We start from the raw sequence: 27,083 nt of genomic DNA, 5'->3' as shown, positions 1-27,083 counted from the left end.
AGCACCCTTTTTTTAACCTGATCCTGTCAATGGCCTCTTTTCTCTAAGCCTCTAATTAAGGGTCATCAGACCCACCCGCATAAACCTCCTATTCCTTTTCAAACCTGCCTGACCTCTAAGACCTCACACTCCTCCCATATGTGCCTAGCCTGTCTTTAAAGACCACAGACCTTTCTTCCAAAGAAATCGACATCTTCCTCCAGCTCAATCAGCCTTGCATTGCATTGGCCAAAGAGTTCATTCGAATTTTTTCTGTAACATTATACAAAAACTCTGAATAAACTTTTTGGCCAACCCAATATTTTTCCTTCAAAAGTTTCACCTTTCTTATTCCAGGAGAAAGGTCAAATCCTATATTGTTATTTTGTTGTTGCTGTTTTTAAGCAGTTCTTTCTTGACTCCTTGAGCAAGCATGTTTCTTAGACTCAGAATATTCCAGACACTGCCCTCTTGAATTGCCTTCACAAGCCCTTGTATATAAGGGTAATAAGTTCAATTATTTTTCTATGTCCACATGAAAATGGCATGAGTGAGTGAGTGAAGTTGCTCAGTCGGGTCCGACTCTTTGCGATCTCGTGGACTGTAGCCTACCAGGCTCCTCTGTCCATGGGATTTTCCAGGCACTAGTCCTGGAGTGGATTGCCATTTCCTTCTCCAGGGGATCTTCCCAACCCAGGGATCGAACCCAGGTCTCCCGCATTGTAGACAGACACTTTATCATCTGAGCCACATTCTCCATGAAAATGGCATATCCTCTGTTAAATAAGCGATCTTCACTCCTTTTGATATCTTCATTGGAAAAAAATATACCACCCTTGGTAGCTAAAACCACAGTCCAAAATTCAAATTCTTGGCCAAGGACTATATACTTGACCAAAGGATGATAAAGGCTACAGTTCCAGAGCTACCTGGAGATAGTTGTGGGTATCTCTTGAGAGCTTGTGGATAAGCCTAATGACCTGAGATATTGAACTCTCCACATTTCACTCCCTTGTCCTTCACTGACACAGTTCACAAGGACAGGTACGGCCTACCTGGGCCTGCACAAGGCTCACGGACACAGAGTCAGGAGTGAACATGAAACTCAGCTCCTTTTGAGGTCTGAGCTCAACCTAAATTCTGACTGAAAACCACTACAGAACAAAAAGCTATTCCATCCACCAGTCTTACCTGGAAAGCATTTATAGCTAAGATCCTGCTCATTTTGAGCAAAGACCGTCTATTGGTGAACTAACCTCTATTTTTGCCTTACTATAGTACCAGGTCACCTCTGACCATGAAGTCAGCACCTGAAAGCCAGTGAGCTCTTGCTTATAGAGATCTTAGCCACTCCTGTGGCTAAGATCCGCCACCTATTAAAAAAAAAACTCTGTGCTTATTTAAATCAGCCTGAAAACTATGAAAATAGCCACTCTCCCATGGGCATTGGCCACAATAACCTTCTGTAAGCTGCCAAGTGAAGAAAAACCCAGGCATGTCTAGCTCCAAAGCACGTGTTCAAAACCACAAGCCCGGGGACTTCCCTGGCAGTCCAGTGGTTAGGACTCTGAGCTTCCAATGCAGGGGTTGCGAGTTCCATCCATAGTCGGGGGAACTAAGATCTCACATGCTGCGTAGCACAGTCAAAAAAATAAATAAATACACATTAGAAATAAATACAATCACCATTTGTTTTTTTTCTACAAGCCATGCTGCCAGAGTCTGGGGGCGGTGGCAGAGGGGCAAGGAACTTCAGCGATCCTGCCATCCCCTAGAGGCCATGTTTCAAAGACCCCTTCATCGTCTGCCCATCTCCCAATAATTAATGATAATGATAGCTCATGTATATTATGCTGATTCTGAGTTGCGTCAGAAAAAGTGATTTTTTTTAAACTAAATATTACAATTTATTCCATTTTCATGATTACAGGCATTACAGGGCAGGGTGAATAAACAAGGCAAACAAAGCAACCTCTTTTCCATCCCGCCCCACCCCCATTTAATCATAGGCAGCATTTTGGCATTTTTACAATATACAGCTGGACTTAATTCATTGACATAGGTTGGAAGCTGGCAGCACCAAATCTTTGTAATTTAGGATCTTTCTCCATAGCCACTTCAAGAATTTTAATTCCTGAACTACACCATGAACTCTGAAATGCAGCATTCATGAAGATTTTACATCTTAATATGAGCTCTGACACCTCTTGTTAAGATAGGGAACTGTCTTAACAGGAAGACTGAAATCCATCTTCCTCTTGGCTAACCCAGTCCACCAGCAACCTTAACAGTTAAATTACTATATAAAAATAAAACGGCGCTCCCAAGCATTGACTGCAACTGTTGTGCTGGGAACCCTTTCTGGAGCACTAGTTCTCTCATAGAAAAGAGATCTTAACCAGTTACTTCCAAGAACAAATAACCCCAGTAGAGTGTCTGTAATGTCCTTCAAAGAATGACTCAGGGTCAGGCAATCTTAGACATCCTGATAAGGTTACGAGTCTTTTCATACAAGACATATTTAAAACTAACCCCAGACCAAGTATTACAACCATAATCCCCCAAAATCCCATTATTTAGAACACCGAGTTCCTGCTGAGATGCCAAAGCCAGAAATCTCAAAGCAAAGAGTGACAGTTTATCATCTTTTACAAGTGAGAGAAAAATATCAAGGAGGAAAGGAAACTCCTCCCTCCTAAATTAATCAAATCAATGCTATCTTCAGTTCTGACAAGAACCAGAGTCCTCAATTTCCTGATTTGAGATGTCCATTTTCAAGGTGACTGTCAAGGTCAAGAAGAGCTTTCAGGCTTTTCTTTGCCATGACCCATGAACTCCAGTCCTTCAGCAGGAATCTCCTTCTCCTTTATTGCTTTCTGATCTGAACACACTGATGGTAGTGCTTGAAGAGGTCAGTGCATGGGTCCCTGGAGCAGTGCGCCCTGAGGAACTTCTTGGCAAACCAGTGACTGAAGCACTGGTGGGTGCACGCATTTCATGTTGGTGCAAGCCTCCCCTAGGCTGTTCATGGCGTGGGCCAGAAAAAGTGATCCTATTGAAGCCTCACTGAACCCTTGGAGTAAGCAATTCTTTTGACAGCCAATGAGCCATCACTTAGAGAAGCTGAAGACCAAGGCTGAACACTAAGTTGCTGAGATGTGAACATGGGGGTGGGAGGTGGGGGTGGGGGTTCCTCAATCCCTCTTCCCTCCGCCCTTACTCCTCCTCCCCATCCAATCCCTGGCAGGAGTGCCCCCTGTGCTTTGGAATTTCCTCAAAACAGCAAGATGATGCAGGAAGAGCAGGGCCCCGAGGTGGAGGGTCGTTGGCTGGGTGGTCTGTGGGGGGCCGCCGGACTTCCAGGGGGACTAGGCAGCTGAGTCCCCTGGGCCTGGTACCCTGGGCCTTTGCCCTTCTGTCGTTTGCAAGTGACGTCACCGTCTCTCCACAGCTCCTGTGCCTTTTGGACTTCTCCCTGTCTGTGGCGCCCTGAGGACAGGAAGACTCCTCTCCCTTTATTAGGCTAACTGAAAATCAGGGGTTTTCTCAACTTCTGCTTTTGCCCTTAGCCTCTTCCCAAAGAACCAGCCACGCAGAAGCCCATAGAGAAATGGCAACGTAACCCCAACTCAGCTGTTTAAGGGAAAAGATCATGTCTGGTGGAGAGGTGGGTGGGACTGAAGACTTGGGGTGAGAACCTCGGATATTTAGGGCAGGTCTTCGAGACTGGACATTATATTCGGGCTGGACGTTCCCTTATCCTGTGGGTGAGAATCCTCAGGCAGGCATCACCGGCTTCCAATTCCTTCAATGACAAAGCCAGCCCCATCACATCCCAGAGTCTGCATTCCCCCACCCCCTCCCACCCACCGTTGCTAAATTTAAACCTCATCTGTCCTTTTCCTGTAGAACGAGGTTATTTTAGGGAGCGACAGCAGCGTGGTGCCGCGGGAGACGCAGCGACACCAGCGCGATGAAAATAAGCGTGCCAGCTCCTCCCGTCTCTCAGATGCGCCTGCCTGCCGGCCTGGACTCACCCATCTCCCTCCGCACCAGCTCCCTTCCTGCCGCTCCTTGTCTTTCCAGGAGGGGGCGCCCCGGAGCAGGAGGCCTCAGCAGGTCGCTGGGTGAGAAGAGGGCTTCAGGGGAGGCAGAGTCCAGGACGCCCGGAGCCCACAGTGCACCGAGGAGCACTGAGGATGCAAGCTCAGCTCATGCTACAGGCACCCTGGAAAGGTCCTAGGGTCTGGGTGTGTGTGTGTTGGTCGTTCAGTCGTCTCTAACTCTTTGCAGCCCCATGGACTGTAGCCCACCAGCTCCTCTGTTCATGGGATTCTCCAAACAAGAATACTGGAGTGGGTTGCCATTCCCTCCTCCAAGGGGTCTTCCCAACCCAGGGATCCAACCCAGGTCTAATGCATTGCAAGCAGATTCTTTACCATCTGAGCCACCAGGAAAGGCCAGGGTCTAGGTGATTCACCAGTCGACTGGTCTAGAGGAACCCTGAGGGGAACCAGAGGACATATTTTGGGGGGACAATATGCAGAGAAGGTAATATGAGCTCTTCCACGGGTGCTAGGAGACTGGGAGCAGACATGTCATGCCTGACCTGTCCCAGCAAAGCCCCCAAGGCAGGGGCTGGCAGCTGCCCAAATGCAGGTTTTAGGATCATGGAAAGGTTGCAGTGTGGTGGAATCCTGATGTGGTCAGAGCCCTGGTGTGTGTGTGTGCATGAATGTCCACCTTCCCAGTAAGACACAAAGGTGAGCATTCAGGTCTCTGGTCTAGTAATAGGATGCAGACACTTGGTTCTTGATCACTTGGTTACTGTCTCTGCCTCTACAGCTTCTCTCAAGGGTCTGGCTCTCCATCATGCACTTTTCAGGAAGCTCATCAGTTTTCACTGCAGAGAATGGACTTAAGAGGAAAACAGGCTTTCAGTGTGAAAGAGAAGGTCCAAATGAGGCCAAAGGAGATGTTTGCTGTATCAAATTACATGAGGAGAGAAATGGGAAGCCCTGCCCAAGTCCTGGCGTCCTGAGGCTTTGGGAGGTTCTGTGAGGGAGGTTGGGGAACTTTCCAGGAGATCTTGAGCAACAAAATAGAAACCCATTTGGACTCCTGCCTGCCACCCCTTCTCTGCACAATGGGAGTCAGCATCTTGCCTCACTCCTGATTCCCATTTCCAGTGTGTGTGTGAGAGAGAGAGAGAGAAAGAGAGAGAGACTGAGAGAGGAGAATGAGTCCACAAGCAAGAGTGGGCACTTGGGGCAATGTGGGGGCACATGGGCTTCAAAGTCTTCTCCAGGACCCACCCACCCCATGGTGACATGGCCACCTGCCCAGCTGTCACGTCAGGAGGTTCTGGCAGCCATGGGCTGGCATCTGGGGTGTCAGCGCTACGGATGAACAGGAGGGACAGGAAAGGCTGCACCGGTAAGACACAATCAGTGATCCATGACCCTGGAGAGTCCCCAGGAAACGAATGCAGAAAGGTGCATTTCAGAAGAAACCCTGGTTGGTCCCAGAGATGGATGATCCAGGGAGGCCGGGACTGGGCAGACGCTAAGAGATGGACTCTGTGCTGCCGACGTGTTTACTTGCCCCATCTGCTCCCAAGAGCTGGGGCTTGAACTTGAATGAAGATCCCGGGTCCTGAGTCTTGGCCACACTGTGGGGGCTCCAGGGGCAAATGGGCTTCCCATTTGGTGGCGCTAATGGTGAAGAATCCACCTGCCAGTGCAGAAAATCTGGAGATGCGGGTTTGATCCCTGGGTTGGGAAGACCCCCTGGAGTAGGAAATGGCAACCCACTCCAGAATTCTTGCCTGAAGAATTCCATGCAGAGGATCCTGGCAGGCTACAGTCCATGGGGTCGCAAAGAGTCAGAAACGACTGAGTGACTGAGCGCAAGGGCAAACACTTGGCTCCACTGCTCTGTGTGGGAAGCTGTGGACCCTGAGGCCAGGGGTGCGTGAGGACTAGGAGGGACAGTAAGAGGAGAGGGGTGAGCTCCCTGAAGCTTAAGACCAAAGACTAAAATCTTACTCTCACACCTTGTTAGCACTGAGGCTTCGATATCTGAAGGCTCTGCCCATTGAGCCATTGCTCTGAGCAGCTCCAGGGAGAACAGGCAGGCTGCCTCCCACGTGTTATTGCCACAGACATTGAAACATGACCTTGGCATCCACAAGGGCCCCTCCAGGAGAGGGTTCTGCAGGCACCTGCTGGGTCACATCTGTCCTTTGTGCACTGACGCCCCCAGGCTAGAGGGCCACCAGAGAAGCTCCCCTCTCCCCTCCTACCAATTCATCTTTTCTCATAGAATCAATCTGAGAGCCACACGCATCTCATTCATCCTTCAGAGCCCCTACTGCGCACCAGACCCTGTGTGAGTTCTGAGGACACAGAGAGTCTGGTAGTGGAGACAGATGTGAACCATCAGGTAGTGAAGAAGGCTGTGATGGAGGCGTGAACAAGAGGTGCCAGGGCACAGAAGACTTCCTGGAAGAGGCAACGCTGCATCCTGAGTGATAAGGACAAAATGGCTAGGCACACTAGACAGAGCAAACGGTATGTGCAAAGACAGAGACAAGAAGCAGCAGGGCAGGTTTGGGGAAAGACTAGTGGTTTGTGTGACTGGTACCTAGGTGTGCAGGGGTGGTGGCAGGGAGGACCAGGGAGGTGGGGGAGGGGGGTTGAGGGGGCCTCTCAAGGTGTCCAAACTTGACCCTGACAGTGATTTGGAAGTAGGGAAGGTTCCAGGAGGAGAACCTGAACTTTAGAAAAGCTACTCCGACCCAGAGGTGAGTGGAGTGGAGTAAAACACTGGGGGCAAGGAGGAGAGGTAGGAGGCAGGTAGGTGACAGGTAGGCAACAGGTAGGCGACACATAAGAGGTTCTTGCAACAGACCAGGCACATACTGAAGATATAAGCCAAGGCAGCACCAGCAATGGGGTGCTGGGGAGAAAAAGACATTTGAGAGATTTTAAGGGGTAAAAAGTAAAAATGAGAGGGTTAGTCACCATGTGGACATGCGGTTAAGGGAGAGGGAGAAATCCCAACCCACTCCCAGGTCTCTGGCTCAGGTAACGGGGAGAAAGGTGAAATGGACAGAGCAGAATCTGGGCCAAGGTTGCATCTGAAGTACAGGATGCCCTAGTGGAGCTGCCAACAGGTAGTTGGGTGGGAGGTCTACATGGACATTAACACATGGCCGGTAGCTGAAGCCAGGGGCCAGGATGGGTGCCTGGCAGAGGTAAGACCAGGCATGGGTGGCAGAGCAGTGGGCCAGTAAGCTCCACCCCAACCCCACTGCGTCCACAAGGACCACCGAGAAGTAGGGATAACATGTGTGTGTGTGTGTGTGTGTGTGTGCACACGCGTGTGTGTTCAGTCATGTCTGACTCTTTGTGACCCCATGGACTATAGCCTATCAGGTTCCTCTGTCCATGAGATTTCTCAGGCAAGAGTACTGGAGTAGGTTGCCATTTCCTTCTCCAAGGGATCTTCCCAACCCAGGGATCAAACCCGAGAGCATTGGCAGGTGGATTCCTTACTGACTGTGCCACCTGAGGTAACATGACTGATACTCTAAGCCCCTCATCTCACACACAGTAATTAAGACCTGGGTCCCTGGTATTCCCTGGGGCCAGGACACCATAGGAAGGATGCTCCGTCTAGAGCGTACTCTTCTGAAATAACCCCATCTGGTTCCTGCCCCTTCTACCTGGGGAACACCTCTCAGAGCCCGTTCTCTCTTATTACAAACAGCAGGACTGGGACTTCTCTGCTGGTCCAGTGGTTAAGACTCTGTGCTTCCACTGCAGGTGGCACAGGCTCAATCCCTGGTGGGGGAACTAAGCCCACATCCCGCAAGGTATGGCTGATAATTAATCAATTAATTAATTTTTAAAAGGAAAACCCCTTTTTAAAAAACAAATAGCAGAGTTGCCTGCCCTCTCCCCCTCGACTCCCCTGGGGCTGGGCACACAGGCACCCCAGGTGAAAAATTTCAAGACATGGGGGTGATAACAATGTCCTCCACAAAGCCCTGGCATATGCAACATCCCCTCAATTGTTTGTATTCTTCCCGGGGTGCAGTGGAAGCCATCTGATCCTGGCGACAGCACCCAGAAAACCAGCCCTGCCCCTCACTTCAGCTCAGAGACCCCAGAGCGGCCACCCACAGAGCACCCACCAGGGATCAAGCAGGCCAGAGGCAGCTGACCAGGCTTTTTTCCAGTTGTTTTATTTGAAAACCCTAGGGTGTGTCCCCTCCCTCACACACCCACCACCCGACCCCCACTCCCACCCCAGGACGTGACAATGCCACACGCACACAAGGTTGTGAGCTGCACACGGAACACAGGGGCTGCGCTCACGACGACATGAAAAAATATACATTATGTATAATCCAGCCGGGGCCCCCATCCCACTCCCACCCCTACAACCCAGCCACAGCCAGGCCTCGGAGAGGGGGGGACAGGAGAGGAAGAGGAGGGAAGGGGGCCAGGAGAGGAGGGGATCCCCGGAGTGAAATGGAAAGGGGGGGCTCGTTAAGAGAAGCAGAGAATGCCTGGCCAGGGGGCTCCATGGACAGGAGAGAAGGTAAGGGCAGGGGACCAGGTTTCCTTCAGTACCCCCCCCCACCATATAGCACATGGCTGGTGGGGGAAGAGACAGATGTGGGTCAGCAAAGGGGGTGGCTGCCTGGCGACAGAGAAGGCAGCCAGAATCTCCCCCACCTGGGAGTAGGAGCCCAGAGGCATGGAGCAGGGGTGGGCTGGGAGCTGAGGGGGAGGGTCGGGCTCTGGTGGGCCCCCCGATTCTGAGATTAGGAGAGGACTCTTCTAAGAGCTCTCTCCTCCACCCCACCGGGTCTCTCTCCTCTAAGACGGTCCTTCTGTATCTTCGGTGTGTCTGTCTCACCGGGATGGAATTCTCTGTCTGGGGAGGGGCGGAGGCCTCAGTAGCGGTGAGGGGGGGTCTCGATGATGCGTCTCTCATCGCTGCTGGGTGAGTCGGCCGCCTCCGAGTCGCTGCTGTCCTCGTCGTCCTGCTGGCCGCCTGCAGCGCCCGCCACGCAGACCTGCCGGCTCTGGTAGGACTGGAGAAGGGTGGCGAGGGGGTGCTCATTGGGAGTCTTCCTGCTGGGAGTGTGTCCCAGCTGCACCCTGACTCTGCCAGGCCCCCCACTCACCTCCATGGGGTTCACGATAATGGTGAGAGCTGAGTCATCCCAGAAGAGATCGGGATCCTTGGGGTCGCTGGAGGCCCCGGGAGGCCCACTGGCCCCCGAGACGCGGCGGTGCAGTGAGTGAATGCGCACGAGACCCAGGACGACCATGAGCACCAGGAAGCCCACGCACACCACGATGATGAGGGTCGCCGCACTGGGAACCACTGCAGAGAGAGCCAGGCACACCTGAGCCAACTCTGCTGGCGGGGGAGGGGGATGGCAGGAGGTGGTCAGGGGCCTGGGAACAGGGCATCCCTGAGCAAAAGAGAGGGTCCATGATGGCCCGGAATAGAGGTCTCCACTGTAGAAGCTGGAAGAGAAGCAGAGTCCCAAGGGTACAGAATCTGCCCTCAATGCAGGAGACCAGGGTTCAGTCCCTGGGTCGGGAAGATCCCCTGGAGGAGGAACTGGCAACCCACTCCAGTATTCTTACCTGGGAAGTCCCATGGACAGAGAAGCCTGGCAGGCTACAGTCCAAGGGGTCGCAAAGAGTCAGACTCAACTAAGCGACTATCACTTTCTCTTTTCACTTTCACCCAGAGAAGGGCAGAGACGGGGAGGGAAGGGGGCGGCTGGAGGGACTGAGAGCCCAAGGGAGGGAGGAGGTCTGCACAGGAGGAAGGGCAGGGGGAAAAGGGCCCTCAGCCCAACGTTGCCCTGAGCGGTTCTGTGCTCGGCAGACAGAGGGCAAGGCCTGGACTCTGCCCAGGTCCTCTGCCTGCGCCTTTCCCAGGGACCATGCAGCCCAGGAAGGAGGTCCTGGGAGCCCAGAGGGGAAAGGAGAGAGGTGGCCACACAGGCTTGATGATACAAGAGGAGAGAATGTTCTCCTTCATTTGAAGAGGAGAAGTGGGCTCCAAGCGTGGCCTGACACCCAAGGCTGGGGACAGGACCAAGAGGTAGAAAGCAGCCCCTTCAAGTACCCACCTGGACAGAGCTCACCCCTGCTCCGTGATGCCTCCCGTCTCCTTGTGGGCTCGAGCCTCCTGGACACCAGGGGCGTCCTGGACACCGGGGGCGTCCTGGACACTGGGGGGCTCTGCTCCCCTTGGGATGCACCCCCCGTCCCCTGGGGCCTGTCATGCCTCTGGGCCTGCAGCCTCACTCTGAAGCCCAGGCTCAGTGGGGCATGGACCCTAAAGGGCAGAGAGACCCAGAGCGGGGCGTGCACCCTCACTCGGACCTTGGAGCTGATGGCGGCAAAGCACATGTGCAGACACAGGGACACGCCCAGGAAGAGTGTGTGGGTGCACACCCGGACCAGGGTCACCACGCCCCGCACCCGCGCCAGGCCTTTGCCGGCCAGCACGCCTGCCCGCATCAGCCACCCGACAGCCTTCTCACACGGCAGGATGGAAAGGACGCGCCTGAGAGTCTCCAGCAAGGCAAAGCAGAGCCACACGTGCAGCTCCACCCAGCTCCCCACCAGCTGGGCAGTCCAGGCAAGCCCCTGCAGGACAATGTACCCTCCACAGACCTGGACCCAGACGGCCACGGAGGCAGCAGCCGTGAGCACAGCCTTGCCCACCTCCTGCACACACACGGACAGCACACGGAGAAGCAGGAGGAGGCAAAACAGAGGAGCCCACAGCCCCACGGACAGCAAATGGAGGTAGAGACCCCACAGGCGTGCCCCCAGGCCCAGTGCCCTCATGGGCAGCTGGGTGACTACACCCCACATGGGTGCCCACTCCTGCCAGCCACGTAGGAGCAGCGCCTCACTGACCAGAGAGGGTGTGTGGGACCCACACCCTGGGCAGTCCCGTTGTTGAGGGGCTGTTAGTATATGCGTCTCACTCACACGCGCACACACACACGAATTTACCCACAGCCTCCAAGACTCACATGGCCAGAGATGGAGCAGAGCACAGGGAAGCACACAGCGTGGGGTACACCCTGGTGCACACCTGTCCTCCAGCAGAGAGTGCACGCACACGCTGCCACACGCTCCAGAGCCAGCCAGGTGTGGAAACATAAGCAGGTGTGGGAGCAGCCGCACTGGCTTCACGCCTCCCCAAGGCCGCCTTGGTGGTGCTCTGCCAAGTCGGTCCCCAGTCTGACCCGACCCATAGCCCATTTGGGGCCAATGACAACTGACTCTGCAGAGCAAGGGAGGCAGGCTCCCTGGGCGCCGGCTCTGGGGAGAGATGGGCCTGGGGAGAGATGAGAGTGTTTCTCAACTGCCGGGGATGGAGGAGGAGGAGAGGGGAGGCCCAGCTGGCCTGTCGGCTCCTCTGCAGGAAAAAGCCCCTCTTGGGTCTCCAGGTCGGTGGGCCAGGATCCCAGAACAGTGACCCCCACCAGCAGAATGCCCCCGTAGTCAAGCCCAGGCTGTAGAAGTAGAAACCCCTCCTTGGGGTGGAGGCCACAGCGGGTGAACTGGCTCCACAGCCACAATGATGACAAGCCAGAGCTTCTGCTCTGTGCCTTAATCAAATGCATTTGTCCCTCCAAGCCCCTGGCCTGTTGAAGGAAGTGACCAGCTGACTGCCGGCCATCAGAAATGACCACAGGAAAGACAAAGTGCAGACACGGCATGTGCAGGCAAACAAGTACAGTTAATTAGTTTAAACTGAGCCAGGAGGCCGGGGAGATGGGAGGATTTTTAAGTTAGCTACAGACAGAAACCAAGAGTTTAGGGAACATCATCAACCTTTCCTACTGCATTAGCTCCAAGTAGTTGACTCTGGCCTCGAGTGACCTCCAAGGCCACCAGGAAGGAGTGTTTGAGTTCTAGCCAGTAGCCCATGTGAAACTCCTGGCTTCGTGTAAGGCACCGTGGATGCCCTGTCCACAGCCCTGCGTGGATCCCCCTTTCTGAAGAGTCTGGGGAGAAACCTCCAACCGGAAGCACTGGTGGGTCCTATCATATGACTTTCCTAACTGCTCAGTTTTTCTCGTTTCAGCTCCAAGGAAGCTCAGGTCCAAATTCTGGCCACTCAAGCAATTGTGCAGTATCTCACAGCATGTGTTTTATGAACTGACTTATTCCCTGGCTTCATCTTCTTCCATCATTGTCCTTTCTGCCTCACGTCCAACTTCATTTTCTATTCTCATCCTACTGCACTGTGGGTCTCTCCACAAAGTCTCAAATACTTGTACGTAACAAAGCAAGGAAATAATTCCTAACCTGACTGCGCGCTGGAATCACCTGAGGATCTTTAAAAACCCACTGAAGCCTGGCTCCCCACCCCAGACCTTCTGATTGAATTGGTATGGGATGTGGCTGAGGCACTAAGGTTTTTTACTGCTCCTAGGTGATTCTGATATGCATCAAAATTTGGCAGGACTGGATAAATCTTGTCTTCATCGTTCATCTTACCCTTCTCAGGCAGCCTCGTTCTCTCCAAACACAATACCCGGAGCCACCCACCCACCCCCAGTTCTCACACTCTTGTTCTCTCTCATGTCCATCCAGACTCCCTTCACTCTCCAGGTTCAAGGTCAAGGTCTGAATGTGCCAGCAGACCTTCCTTGACTGACTGTGCCAGTTCACACTGAGCTCTTTCCTGGTGCACTTAGGCACTACAGAGAAATGAACCTCCCATCCAATTGGAGAGAATTCTATCTCTTCCTCTTTTGCATGGTCAGAGTACTTTGAAATCGCTAAACCACAATTCTGTAACTCCACTCTCAGGGCTGGAAGGAAGGGAGAGAGAGGGGACACTTTGAAGAGTCAGGAAAGATACACGGACAAAATGGATCTCCTGATAAGTTCAGGAGATGTCAATCACCAAGGCCCTCGGGTGAACTATGAATTTTGTACCCTACTCAGGCCAAAATCGGGGGAAAGGAAAAGCAGGCTGCTGCTCTCAATTGGGATCTCAGAGCAAGCAGAGAAAACAAGGATGAGAGTTACCGAGCTCAACAGCAATGCCAACCAAGACCCACTTTGAGCCTAATCTGAGTGGTAGACCCAGTATCCAACCCCAACAAGGCTGAGTGGAATGATTGCCAAGGAAAGAACTGGAAGAAGAGCTAGGGAGTCATGGCCTCAAAAGTCTATTTAACAAAAGTAGGTCGAGTTCACTCACATGTCTCTAAAGATTGTGTGAAGCTTCCTAGAACCTTGCAACTTGCTTATGCCTTACACTCCCTCCTCACCCCTACTTCCATCTGCTTTGCTGTAGGCATCACAGGAAAACAATTAAAAGGTGTCTGCAGTTGTTTTCAGGGAGAGCAAGGATGAGGGGAGCCAGTCCCAGGGAAAAGCAAACACAAGAGACAGTACAGTGGAGGCCGCTACCCAAGGAGAGGAAACCAGACTAAATTCTCAGGGGTACCCAGGAGCCAGTCTCAGTCAGAGACATCCTGGGAAGCCCTCAAGGCTCCCCCAAATTAGGTGCAACTATAAAGTGATAAGACTTTTGTTTAAGCATCTAACATGGAGAGGATATGAAGTGTGATGGCTAGAGCACGGGTTCTGGAATTCTGCTGGCTGGACTCGAATCCTGGTTCCACCATATTTTTGCTGTGTGATCTTGGATAAGGTACTTAACCTCTCTGGTCTCTGTTTCCTTGCCTTTAGAGGGAATCATTCTAGCGCCTATTTCATCTGTTGTCTGTAATGACTCACTGGGTTAATAGGTGTAAAATTCACGGGCAAAGTGCTTGGCACACCAATGTGCTTACTATTCTTAATAATTACATGGTTGACAAGAGAGCTGTCCTTTCAGGGTAGGGCTCAGTGAGTGACCATGACCTTGTTCCAAGAAAGCGTGTTTGGAACGCCTTAGGGAATTGCCTTCAGAGCCTGCAACTCGCCTTTTGACTTTTTTTTTTTTAATCTCTTTTATTTTGGCTATGCCATGTGGTATGTGGAATCTTAGTTCTCCGACCAGGGATCGAACCTGTGCCCCTTGCAGTGGAAGCACAAAGTCTTAACCACTGGACCTCCAGGGAAGTCCCTGACTTTTTCTAATACGTGACACCTCTCTGCCTTTCCAGAGTGGGTTTTACACGTACAAACGCAAAATGCTATCCAGAGCCAACTCTGACAAAAGTGGATTCTGATGTGGGGAATACTGAACTAGGCCAAAAGTAAGGTATGTCCTGAAAGTAACAAAAATAAATGCATCTCATGAACTGACTTCGAAAGCGATTCTAAAAAAGGCATTCCAAAAATCATTTCCAGCAACATCAGAATCATTGCAGTTTTTAACAATGTGAAGACTCAATTTATAATATTAGGTGTAAATATTAGGTTAAAAAATAGTTTGATCTCATGTTTGTTAAAAGAAGAAAAGAAAACAGTCACATAGGCAAAAACTGGGTTGAGACCCTATTAACAATGGGTCAACTGTGGTGGAATTATGGATGACTTTTCTTCTTTACACTTATAGTTTCTAATTTTTCTATAATTAAGCAGCTCAAATTATGAATTTAAAATTGCATCACTAGTAAGCAACCCTGGCCACAGAACAAGATGGCTCTGAAGGGCATCAGTCCATTTGGATGTAACGCTTCACATGTTTGCATATTTTGTTTCAGAAATAGCCTTATGACTTTATAGATAGCACATAATTTGACAGGCAATAGCACCAACCTTATTTAGAATAGAAACTGTATCTACCTTATAATTGTTTGTATTCTTAATGATATTGTCGACAGCATTAGTATACAGTAGGTGCTTAATGCCTGGAAAATCCCATGGACAGAGGAGCCTGGTGGGCTGCAGTCCAGGGGGTCGCTAAGAGTCGGACATGACTCAGCGACTTCACTTTCACTTTTCACTTTCATGCATTGGAGAGGGAAATGGCAACCCACTCCAGTGTTCTTGCCTGGAGAATCCCAGGGACGGGGGAGCCTGGTGGGCTGCCGTCTATGGGGTCGCACAGAGTCGGACACGACTGAAGCGACTTAGCAGCAGCAGCAGCAGGTGCTTAATACGTGATAGCTTATACGTGATAGCTTAATACGTGATAGCAGCACCAACAAAGGCTAAACCTGCACTGACCATCAGCCGGGATATGAGTGACCTGTGATGACCCAGGGCTCGCACTCTCCACTAGGGAAAGTGAATGAGCCAGGGGTGAAGGGATTGGAACCGTCAACCAAGCCAGGTTTCACAGAATCCATGGCTCCATCCCTTCCTCCTCACCCACCACCCCAGAGGTGGGCGGAGGATGCTTGTGCCCACCTGCCCGCTGGCCCATCCAGCCTTACGTACTGGAGTTGCGGTGGGAGCTGGCCAGGCTGTGTCCAGCCATCTCAGGCGGTGGCTGGTGACCGCGGTGCAGGAACTGCTGGGAGCTGAGCATGTGGCTGGGGTGGGCCACCCGGTTCACGCTGTGCAGAACGCTGACCTGGGGCGAGGACGGGCTCAGTGGGCACGCTCGCTTCTCCCCAGTCCTCTTCCAGCCCTCGGAGGCCCATCTCTTCACCCCTGCCCCCTCACCACCTCACCACCCCCCACCCCCCTCAGCTTCCCCTCCTTCTCTACCCACAGCCCGGATCCCGGAGTCCCCTGCCTGGGCTGCAGTTTCCATCCCCAACCACCAGGGGGCTCAGTCCGCTCCCTCATCCCGGCTCCTCGCCCGGGGAGGGGACGGGGCGGGGGGAGGTGGGGTGCGGTTGGAAGGGAGGGAGCTCGGGTTACCTCCACGATGAATTCATTGCTGGAGTAACGCCCATTCATTTCTGAGCAGGAGAGCCGGAACTTCCTGGCGTAGAGGGCTGCTCCATGTCGCAGGCGATAACGCGCCTGCCTCAGGATCTCTTCGTACACGGTGATGCTCTCCACCCCTGGGAACCGGCGGCGGCTCAGAGCAGGAGTCAGCGAGGAGGCCCGGGGTCTCTCTCCCAAACTCCCACCTGTTGACGCCCCTCAACTCAACAGGTGCGTGACCCGAGTCCTCAGAGGGAGAGAGGCTCCCCAGCACCCCGCCAGCTCTGCCTGACTGGGACAGAGAAACTGAGGCTCCATTTGCCCTCCTCTGCAAGCTGAGGAGGGATGGAGAGAAGGAAAACAGGGACGCATGCAGGACAGAGGGAGGAGGCAGCAGCGGGGAGATGGTGAGGGGCAAACACAGAAGCCCTCCATGAGGCTCTGGAAGGGAATGGAAACAGGAGGGGACCGGCCACCCCATCTTCTATTCTCCCCAACAGAGGGTCCTTTGGAGAGGAGCAGGCTTCCCAAGTCATTACCACCAAACATTAAGAGATGAGCACTTAGGAACTTCCCTGGGGGTCCAGTGGCTAAGGCCCCATGCTCCCAATGAAGGGGACCGGGTTCCATCCCTGGTCAGGGAACTAAGTCCCACATGCCTCACCTAAGAGTTCGCATGCCACAACTAAAGAGTCTGCATGCCACAGCTAAAGACCCCACGTGCCACCAACTAAGACCCAGCACAGCAACATAAATAAATATTAGAAGAAAAGAAAAGCTATGCTGAATCCCAGAGATCAGTGAGATGGAAGACAGAGAAGATAATGAGTAGCAAATGGCCAGAGAATAAGAAAGCTAGTCAGAGACTGAGCCAGAGAAGAGTGGAGCCCAGAGCAGAGGTGAGCCGGGCTGGACAGAGACGCTGAGAAAGAACCATCAGGATTCTAAGCCCCAGCCCCCGCCTCTAGGGACAATCTGGAAGCCAGAGGACCCCAGGTGGAGAAGGTGCAAGGGGACACTTGGTCACATTCCTGGGCCTGGAAGGAGGACCCTCTGGGCTCCCCAGAGACTCCGTCGTGGACGGGGGCATCCCAAGAAAAGAGGACCGGCTCTTGGGCTCCACTGACCGGCAATGGTGAGGTAGGCAGATGTGTTAGTGAGCTCCAGGCCTCGCTGCTGCAAGGATGCCATGTCCAGGAGCAGACTTTCCCGCTCGGGATCCAGGTCATCCCCCACCAGGGAGATCTCACAGCCGTCCAGGTTGTGCACGATCTCGTCTGACATGCGAGTGTCTGTCACTGGACGGGAGGGAGTCGGGTCCGGGTCAGAGCTGAAGGGCCCACCTCCTGGCCACTCCTCCTCCCCTTCCCAGGTCATCCCCTGAGAGCTGCCAGCATTGCTGTCAAGAAGGTCACTACCTGACAACCTCCTTATACCTGGGGGCCTCCCACTGGCCCTCCTTCCCAATAGCCAGGTATTCTCGAAAAGCGAATATGGGGTGACATTGTTATGTCCAGCTCCAGATTTTCTCCTTCACGTTGGTTCCAGACACCGACCCCTCCCTGAGAGGCATGCTTACCCGTGCCTTGCCAACTCTCGTCCTTTTTGGCCTCCACCTGGTGCGAAATGGAGCAAGTGATCTGGAGGTCAGGGAACAAAGGAACCCCCTCAGGTCCCTCGAAGTCCACAGCTGGGCGGGCAAAGTGAGCAGTGCCGCTCAGCAGGATCTGGGGGGCATCCGGCTGTAGCACCACCACATAGCCCTCCACTTCAGGGATGGAGACACAGGACTCTTCACTGAAGCACCTGCATCAGGAGAGGGGAGGGAGGCAGCCTGTGAGCCCAGCAACCACTCCCTGATAATCTGTAGTCTGGCCATCACTCTGGACCCCTACCTCTGCAGAGAGCCCCCATGTCAGGGAGAAAAAGGGGAGGAAAGGGGGACAGTGTCTCTGCAGACCACCCCACCACACACACAGCAAAGCTGGAGGGGGAGATTCCCTTTCCCAGGAGGAGGCCACTGCAGAGAAGGGGCAGGGGCAAAAGGTCAGGCAACCCTGACCTATGACATCACCAATGCCCAATCCCAAGACCATAGAACTGTATTTTACAAACTGAACATACAGAAATGTAAATACATACACAGCTCTTCATCTAAGAGCTTTTTTGTTTCTTTGATTTTTAAAAAGTGTATTCAGTACAATTCCCTTCCTGGGTACATATCTAAAGAAAATGAAATCACTATCTCATGGAGAAGTAAACGGCAACCCGCTTCAATAGTCTTGCCTGGACAATCTCATGGACAGAGGATCCTGGTGGGCTATAGACCATGGGGTCACAAAGAGTCGGACACGACGGAGTGATTGAGCACACATTCAGTGCAATTCCCTTCCTGGGGATGTGAGGGCTTCCCTCATAGCTCAGTTGGTAAAGAATCCTCCTGCCTCCCGCAATGCAAGAGACCCCGGTTCAATTCCTAGGTCGGGAAGATCCACTGGAGAAAGGATAGGTTACCCACTCCAGTATTCTTGGGCTTCCCTTGTGACTCAGCTGGTAAAGAATCCGCCTGCAATGCGGGAGACCTGGGTTCGATCACTGGGTTGGGAAGATCCCCTGGAGAAGAGAAAGGCTACCCACTTCAGTATCCTGACCTGGAGAATTCCATGGACTGTGTAGTCCATTGGGCCACAAAGAGTCGGTTATATATCTAAAGAAAACAAGTATGAGTATATATGGGTATATACTAAAGATGAAATCACTATCTCAGAGCACTGGCTCCACCCTCATGTTCACCACAGCATTATTCACAGTTGCCCAGACACAGAGACCACCAGAGTGTCCATCCATAGATGAATGGATCAAGAAGATATGACATATATACAATGGAATACTATTCAGTCTGCCTCTTGTGATGATATGGAAGGGCTTGAAGGTGTTATGCTAAGTGAAATAAGATAAAGACAAATACCATATATATAACTTATATGTGGAATCTATCACCTTCTTTTGTATATTTTTGGCCACACCAAGTCATGCAGGGATCCTGGTTCCTCAATATCCATGACCCCTGCAGTGGAAACTCGGAGTCTTAACTACTGGACTGGTAGATATGTGTCAAAAAATATTCAACAACAAAGGTGGGGTGGGAGTGGGAAGTGTGTCAAAGGATGTCCACAAAACTATAATTCAAAAGATACATACACCCCTGTGTTATAGCAGAGCTATTCACAATAACCAAGATGTGGAAACAATCTGAATGTCCACTGACAGATGAATGAATAAATTAGAGGTGGTGCATATATACAACGGAATACTACTCAGTCATCAAAAAACAAAATGATGCCATTTGCAGCAACACAGATGCAACTAGAGAGTATCATACTAAGTGAAGTAAGTCAGAAAGAGAAAGACAAATACCATATGATATCACTTATATGTATGGGCTTCCCAGGCGGCACTAGTGGTAAAGAACCTGCCTGCCAATGCAGGAAATGTAAGAGACCTGGGTTTGACTCATGGGTTGGGAAGATTCCCTGGAGAAGGGAATGGGAACCCACTCCAGCATTTTTGCCTAGAGAATCCCATGGACAGAGGAGCCTGGAGGGCTATAGTCCATAGGGTCGCACAAAGTTGGACACAACTGAAGAGACTGAGCATGCACGCAGGCACATCACTCATACGTGGAATCTAAAATATGACACAAATGAGCCCATCTATCAAACAGAAGCAGAATCGCAGACACAGAGAACAGACTGACGGTTGCCAAGGGAGAGGGGATGGGGCAAGGATGGAGTGGGAGGCTGGGGTTAGCAGATGTAAGCTTTTATATACACAATGGATAAACAAGGGCCTACCGAATAGCACAGAGAACTAGATTCAATATCCTATGATAAAGCATAGTGGAAAGGAATATTAAAAAGGTATGTGTATATACGTATAACTGAATTATGTTGCTGTACAGCAGAAACTAACACAACACTGTAAATCAACCACAATAAAAAAAAGAAAAAAAAAGGACATCCTCCTCCCAGGTGCATCTTCCACGCATTTCGTCCAGTACCAGAGAAACACTCTTCGGTAGGCAAGCTAATCTGACCATCTCAGACCGCATCCACCATCCCATGAAGCCTCTCTGACCTTGGTGCCAGACAAACCCTCCCAAGAAGACTAAGTCCTGACCAACCAACATCACAGCCGCTCCAGAACACACTCCCAGGATCTCCTCCAGCCAATCTGAGGGTTATCCCCAGAGCACTTGCTGCTTTGTGAAGCATTTTGCCCACATGCTTTCACTTAACCTTCTTTCACTGCTGTTGGAAGAAGCAGCAGAAGCCAAAGCTCCTGGGTCAAGCATCTTGGCCGCATAAGAAATATGCATCCCAATCCAGGCTTGAACCCATTCTTCTCATTCCAAGTACACGCCTTCCCACTAACCCACAGCCACCATGTGGAACCTGGGTTTGCACAAATCAAATTTATTTATAAAGAAGTGTCTCCTTGGAATTCCGAGGCGATCCAGTGGTTAGGACTTGGCACTTTCACAGCCATGGACCTGGGTTCAATCCCTGGTTGAGGAACTAAGATCCCACAAGCTGCATGGTGCAGCAAAAAAAAAAAAAGTCCCCCCTTGAACATGCAGTTTTCACAGAGGAGGTGGTAATTCCAAAGCAGGGCTTGTGGTCCACCTGCCTCAGCTAAGAGAAATTATTTTTCTAAAAGGATTGTCATTTGTGTTACTGAGTGCAGCTTGACTACTGGAGCCAACAAGGAGAAGGCATAATCTCAGCGGATACCATGAATGCAGAGCCCCTGAAGGGACCAAACCCACAACCTGCTGAGTTCTGTGCCCTAAGGAGCAGGGCCTGAGACGGTCTGCACAGTCCCAGAGAAACCCCAATCAAAGCCTCCTGGGAAATAAGTCCAGCTGACTCTGGAAGCACAGCCTCCAGCAGATATTCCCACTGTGATGGGTGATCCAAAAGAGGCCCAAAGGGGACCAGGGGGCTGGCCCTGGCGCTGATGATCTGGTCAAGAAATTAGAATTTCTACACAAACCTTCAAACAAGAGCCAACGTGGTCACCATCGCATAAATGGAGCACACACAAAACCAAGAGCGTTCAAAGTGGGAGAGGTTATTCTGGCTAAGATGGGAGTAGGGTATTTGGTCAGGGAGAGTTAGAATACTGGAAAAAAGTAGCAAGTGACCCAGCCTTTGAAGGAGGTAGAAAGTTGACCCTAGAGTGGATGGTGAGGAGCACACGGAGGGGAGTAGAGGAACACGAAGCAGGAAAGGCTGGGACAGATGGTTCAGGGCTCCGAGTGCAATTTTTGTGAGTGGCAGGAGGGAACCACAGACGTCTTCTTCAGCAGGGAAGTGTGAGGATGGACATTTGGATTTTGGATCACTAACCTAGCCTTTGGGTGGGGACAGAACTGAAGTTAGAATACTAGACAGTCATTAGTTTGGAGGCTATCTCAAGAGGCCAGAGGAGTGGGCATGACAGCCTGCTGGAGCCATAACACAGACATGGGGAAAGAGGAAGCAGACACCAGACACGAGTGAAAGGGGTCTGGGTGACCGGATGACTGACAGGGCGTGGCGCATAAACACAGGGAGGGCTCCGAGGCAGGTCAGAGGCTGCAAGCCAGGGTGACTGCAAGGACAGAGACACCGCCACAGAGGCAGAGAATTCGGGGGCAGGGCTGGTTCAGGCACTGAAGTTCATTATTAAGCTTTAGCTCATTTGTTTGAGGTGTGGGCAGAACTTCCCAGACAGAGATTACAGCAAGCACGTAGAAATTCAAAAACTAGGGAGAGCGAACAGAGCTAGAGAAAAAGATGTGGTGCCCATCTGTTCAGTGGTCAATGCCATGAGGAGATGGGCTTTCCAAGAATTCCAGAAAGGTTAAAAAAAAAAAAAAAACCTTAGGGAAAATCTGCATTGACTGAACAGTTGCATGTGAAAGTGCTCAGTCATGTCTGACTCTGTGGATCCATGGACTGTAGCCCACCAGGCTCCTCTGTCCATGGGATTCTCCAGGCAAGAATACTGGAGTGGGTTGCCATGTCCTCTTTCAGGGAGTCTTCCTGACCCAGGAATCGAACCCAGGTCTTCCACATTGCAGGCAGAGTCTTTACTGTCTGAGCCACTAGGGAAGCTCAAGAATACTGGAGTGGGTAGCCTATCCCTTCTCCAGGGAATCTGCCCCACCCAGGATGGAGCCAGGGTCGAAAGAGGATTCTTTACCAGCTGAGCAACCAGGGAAGCCCCTCAGTGAGGTGTTAGTGTAGCACTAACCACATGGAAACCCTGAAACGGAAAAATGAGACCTCCCTCCCTCTTAACCTCACAAAGGAAGAAGGCCCCTCCCCTCTACTAAAGGAAGAGCTCAGGTTCCCAACCCTCAGATAAGTCTCTTCCCTGGGCAGGTAATAAGTCAGAGGAATCCAGATGAGCCAGTCAACAAAGAGGGCATCAACTCCCACCTTGTAGGGCTACCCCTTGCAAAGCTCCATCCTAAGCCAGAAGACAGAGCCCTCCCTCTGACATGGCCCCTAAGCCTATGAAAGAGATGAGATCAGTTCTTGGTCCCTGAGGGATGAAGCCCTTGGCACCTTGAGAGCCCTTTAACAGCTAGAGCTCTCACTGGAACCTGGCGGGGCCCATCCTGAGCGCTGATCGTTGTCCATGAGAACTCATCTGCCCATAGCCTTCAGCTCCACACCAGGACCATACCATGGACCAGTAGGCCAATTCCCCAAACCGGACCCTGTCTTCCACAGCTTTAACTGGGAGGCTTGACAACCATGCCCATCACTCTCCGGGGCTCAGAGCCTTCTCTCCAAACCCGTTCCTGCCAGGATAAGGGCAAGTCAGAGATGCTTCTCTTCAGACAGCTTTTGAACAAACGCAGAACAGTGGAGCGGAGAAGGCAATGGCACCCCACTCCAGTACTCTTGCCTGGAAAATCCCATGGACGGAGGAGCCTGGTGGGCTGCAGTCCATGGGTCGCGACTGAGCGACTTCACTTTCACTTTTCACTTTCATGCATTGGAGAAGGAAATGGCAACCCACTCCAGTGTTCTTGCCTGGAGAATCCCAGGGACGGGGCAGCCTGGTGGGCTGCCGTCTATGGGATCGCACAGAGTCGGACTCGACTGAAGCGACTTAGCAGCAGCAGCAGACCAGTGGAGAAGGGAACCCAGAAACCCTGACCCCTGCATTGTGTGATGCAGCCACTAGAGGGCAGTAGCTCTTAAAACTTCCCTACAAGCATAAAGGGTGAAAATGCCTTCAGGTAATAAGTGGTGAAAATGTCTTCAGGTAATAATCTTCCCTGGTAGTTCAGACTGTAAAGCGTCTGCCTACATTGTGGGAGACCCGGGTTCAATCCCTGGGTGGGGAAGATCTCGTGGAGAAGGAAATGGCAACCCACTCCAGTATTCTTGCCTGGAAAATCCCATGGATGGAGGAACTTGGTAGGCTACAGTCCATGGGGTCACAAAGAGTCAGACATGACTGAGCACTTTCACTTTCATTAAGTGTGCAGAAAAGGCACTCTGCTGGCATTTGATCTGGACTCGTATCGTTTACTCTCACAATTCCATGAGTTAGATTCTACTGTATCTCTACTTGATGGTACTTTCTCGGTACTAAAAAAGCTAGTAAGTAAAAACTCTGTATCTATAACTCTAGTGTTTTCATGAGCCTAAATCAATCTGTATTCTTAAATAACTAATATACTTAAGGGCTTCCTTGGTGGGTCAGCGGTGAAGAATCGCCTGCCAATGCAGGAGACATGGGTTCAATCCTTGGGTTGGGAAGATCCCTTGGAGAAGGAAATGGCAACCCACTCCAGTATTCTTGCCTGGAAAATCCCATGGACAGACGAACATGGCGGTTGAGTCCAGGGCGTTGCAAAGAAGTCGGACACGACTGAGCAATCAAACCACCACTCCTGGCGCCCAATCCAAGACCTTCCTCTGTCCCCTTTCGAATATCAGCACAGACGTATAAAGATTAAAACTCCTAAATGCTGGAAGTGTGCTTTGGTGGGAAGAGTATGTGTTAGCTGCTCTGTCATGTATGACTCTTCGTGACCCCATGGACTGTAGCCTGCCAGGCTCCTCTGTTCATGGGATTTTCCAGGCAAGAATACTGGAGTGAGTCACCAATTCCTACTCCAGGTGATTTTCCCGACCCAGGGATTGAATCCAGGTCTCCTGCATTGCAGGCAGATTCTTCACCATCTGAGCTAACAAGTGGAAAGAGTAATGAACTCATTGTTGAAAAATCTGAGTCTAGTCCACACTCTTCTTGCTGCATTGCTGTGTCAACTGGGAAGGTCAGTGTTCCATCCCTAAAACCAGAGGGGAGGGGATGCATTATGTGCCTAGCCGTCGGTGGCATCTAAGGCCAAGGAGTTCTGACACTGTCTGGCTCTGTTCTGTGACTTGCCCACCCACCAGACACTCACTTGACGGCAGTGGTGAGGCGCAGGGGCCTGACGCCAGGCGTGGCAAAGCGCAGAGTGTTCATGTAAGCCACATGCTGCAGGGCATGGTTGAAGGTCTCCACATCATCCCCCTCCAGGGTGAGCAGGGACTGCGAGGGGTTCACGTGGACCTGGGCCCCAGACACAGACAGGGCTGAGAGCAGGACAGAGAGGAAGGGAGCCGAGGGGGTGGGGTGGGGTGGGGCAGGGCGGGGGCAGGGAGCATGCCCGGAGGGAGGGGGCCAGAGGAAGGGGCGATACCTTCATGCCTTTGCCCAGGCTCTCGAAATCCCTATAGTCCAGCCCCTCCCGACATGCATAGAGGCACTCGATGACCTCACGGCTCTCCAGGCGGCCTGAGCGCACGCTGAAACCAGCCAGGTAGCCGTGGAAGTAGTGGTGGATCGGCAAGGGGTCTCCTAGGGCAGGAACACAGGGGTGGACGGGAGGTAAGAGGTGTCAGAGGGGAGGGTGGAGGAGGCCCCAGGTAGAAGAGGCTGAGAACAAGACAGAAAAAGAGCAGCAGGCTAGGGAAAGAAGACGGAAAGAAGCCAGATAGGGCTAAAAGAAGGATGGATGAGAGGCAAGTGAGGCCAAGGGAAGATGGGAGAGGGAGAAGACGAATAAAAACTGGGGCAGAGAGGGACGGAAGGCGAAAAATAGAAGCCACAGAATGAGAAAGGCTTCCAGGATAAAGAGAAGAAGGAAAGCAGGACCAAAGGGAGGAAAGAGACCCAAGGCGGAAGAGGAGAGTAAGCGAGGGGGTCTCCACGGTGCATGCGGGGGGCGCCGGCAGGGATGCGTGGGAGCTTCAGGGATGCCCAGCTCTCCCGGCCGCGTGGCCGTCTCCTGCCCCCTGTGCTCTGCCACGCGGAAAGCCAGCACGGGAACCCTGGATGTCACTCTGTGGACAGAAGAGGACACCGGCTCCCAGCCGGCTCCATCCGGCTGCACTCTCTCCGCCTGGCCACGCCGCTGGGAGGCTGTAACCCCGGTGGCGCGCGAGGCAGTGAAGCGCAAGGCCGGGTAGGACCGCGCGGACGCGGAGCCCAGAGCGCCAGGCTGAGACGCGAGCTCGGCGGCCTCGGGTCTCACACGGAAGTACCTGTTGTGGCGTCCGTACTGTTGTCACCTCCCTTTTCCTTCTCTTTGTTCTTCTCCTCTGGGGGAGAAAGAGTGCCAGTGAGCCCAAGGAGGCGGGGCCAGACTGACAGGGAGGCTGGGGAGGTCTTCCTCGGGCTGCCCCTGGCCATGTAGGACTTGAACCTCTAACTGAGTCCCAACCCTTCTTTTGTCTTGTCTGAGGTTATCTCGGGCCTCTGTTGTAGACAAAACCCAAATATGCTGCTGAGGAAATACAAGGGCTCTGGTACCCCCCCCCCCACACACACACACCATACAAACCACATGCATTACATACATACATACACCACACACACAAACATACCACATACACACACTACATACACACCACTTAGACACACCATATACACAAACGTACCACATACTACATACAGACACACCACACACACACTACATTCACACCACACACACACTATACACACAAACCATATGCACTACATACACACACACACTACATGTACACAAACACCACACACACACCGCATACACACACACACACACACACACACACATACACCATCCCAGAAGGAAAAAATGAAAGAAACAGCTTAAAAGTTGGAAGGTTGCTGACTCTCTGCAGGGTTCCTCCTCCAGCAGAGGAACAGGCTGTGAAATTATGACGGGGACGGATCATAGTATGAATCGGCTGCAGGTACAGAAAGTGAGATGCTGGTGATGGCCGAGTCAGAGGGGATGACTAGTCCAGCAGGCAGGAGACCAGAGGGGCGGTGGTCTCCTCCAGCGGAGAGCTTTCCCAGCCTCCCTGCCCCACTTCAGGGAGACGAGGTCATAAGGTCAAGCTGCCCTTGCTCCTCCACCAACCACTGGGCCCCTCTACCATGAGCGCCTCCGTGGAGAAGCTTGGGGTTGAGGCAGGGGGACTTACCAGCCCAGCAGGCCCCAATCATGAGCGCAGGCTCCCTTCGAGGCGGGTGGATGAGACCATTGTCGTGGATGAGGGCGGGGTCGAAGGAGATGCCATCTGCATAGAGTGTGACCGTGGGGAACTCGAGATTCAAAGCATAGTGGTGCCACTCGTCATCGCAGACCTGGGAACGGGGAAGGGCAGGAAGCCCTCGGTTACTGCATCCCCAGGAAGGAGCCCCAGGCACTGCCCCATCCCCTGGGGGGCAGGAGACAGTCCTTCATATTCCCTGGTCTATCAACAGGGCTTGCAGTGAATTGCTGCAGACCCAGCTCAAGGAATCCTTGCCCAGAATGGACCAGGCTCAACCTCATACCTAAACTACCTAAAATTCCACTCTTTCTCTAAACCTTTAACTCCATCAACATTCCTAAGAGGAGCACCACAGTGTCCTTTGGCAGGTGCTGCCCATCCCGAGTCCAGCAGAACTAAAAGCTATGGGTTTCTGTGCAGTTTTCTTCAGTCTCCATGTCCACACATCATTCCCATCCTGTCTTTCTTTTTTTTTTTCCTTTTTAGACTATTTTTTATGTAGATCATTTTTAAACTCTGTATTGAATTTATTACAGCATTGTTTCTGTTTTATGTTTTGGTTTTTTGGCCCCAAGGCATGTGGGATGTTAGCTTCTCCACCAGGGATGGAACCTGCACCCTCTGTGCTGGAAGGCAAAGTCTTAACCACTCGGCCACC

The 27,083-nt window shown here is 52.2% G+C and overlaps 1 protein-coding gene and 1 pseudogene across 1 annotated transcript in view; both read right to left on the bottom strand.

The window, feature by feature from the left end:
• Positions 1 to 1,923: 1,923 nt before the first annotated feature.
• Positions 1,924 to 3,008, bottom strand: LOC113893617 (annotated as a pseudogene).
• A 5,199-nt stretch (positions 3,009 to 8,207) lies between these two features.
• CLSTN3 (calsyntenin 3) overlaps positions 8,208 to 27,083 on the bottom strand; it is a 29,916-nt gene continuing 11,040 nt past the window's right edge. Inside the window, exons 9-18 of the mRNA XM_027541207.1 lie at positions 26,354 to 26,516; positions 25,430 to 25,486; positions 24,586 to 24,743; positions 24,307 to 24,455; positions 17,407 to 17,633; positions 16,955 to 17,125; positions 15,819 to 15,964; positions 15,390 to 15,525; positions 9,182 to 9,384; positions 8,208 to 9,088 (exon numbers count right to left, since the gene is read on the bottom strand). Of these exons, the coding sequence (XP_027397008.1) occupies positions 8,948 to 9,088; positions 9,182 to 9,384; positions 15,390 to 15,525; positions 15,819 to 15,964; positions 16,955 to 17,125; positions 17,407 to 17,633; positions 24,307 to 24,455; positions 24,586 to 24,743; positions 25,430 to 25,486; positions 26,354 to 26,516 (1,551 nt within the window). The 3' untranslated portion in view covers positions 8,208 to 8,947. The remainder of the gene's footprint in view (positions 9,089 to 9,181; positions 9,385 to 15,389; positions 15,526 to 15,818; positions 15,965 to 16,954; positions 17,126 to 17,406; positions 17,634 to 24,306; positions 24,456 to 24,585; positions 24,744 to 25,429; positions 25,487 to 26,353; positions 26,517 to 27,083) is intronic.

Source organism: Bos indicus x Bos taurus, chromosome 5 (genome assembly GCF_003369695.1).
Source record: "Bos indicus x Bos taurus breed Angus x Brahman F1 hybrid chromosome 5, Bos_hybrid_MaternalHap_v2.0, whole genome shotgun sequence".
Lineage (NCBI taxonomy): Eukaryota > Metazoa > Chordata > Mammalia > Artiodactyla > Bovidae > Bos > Bos indicus x Bos taurus.
This window is presented reverse-complemented; position numbering and strand designations above follow the sequence as displayed.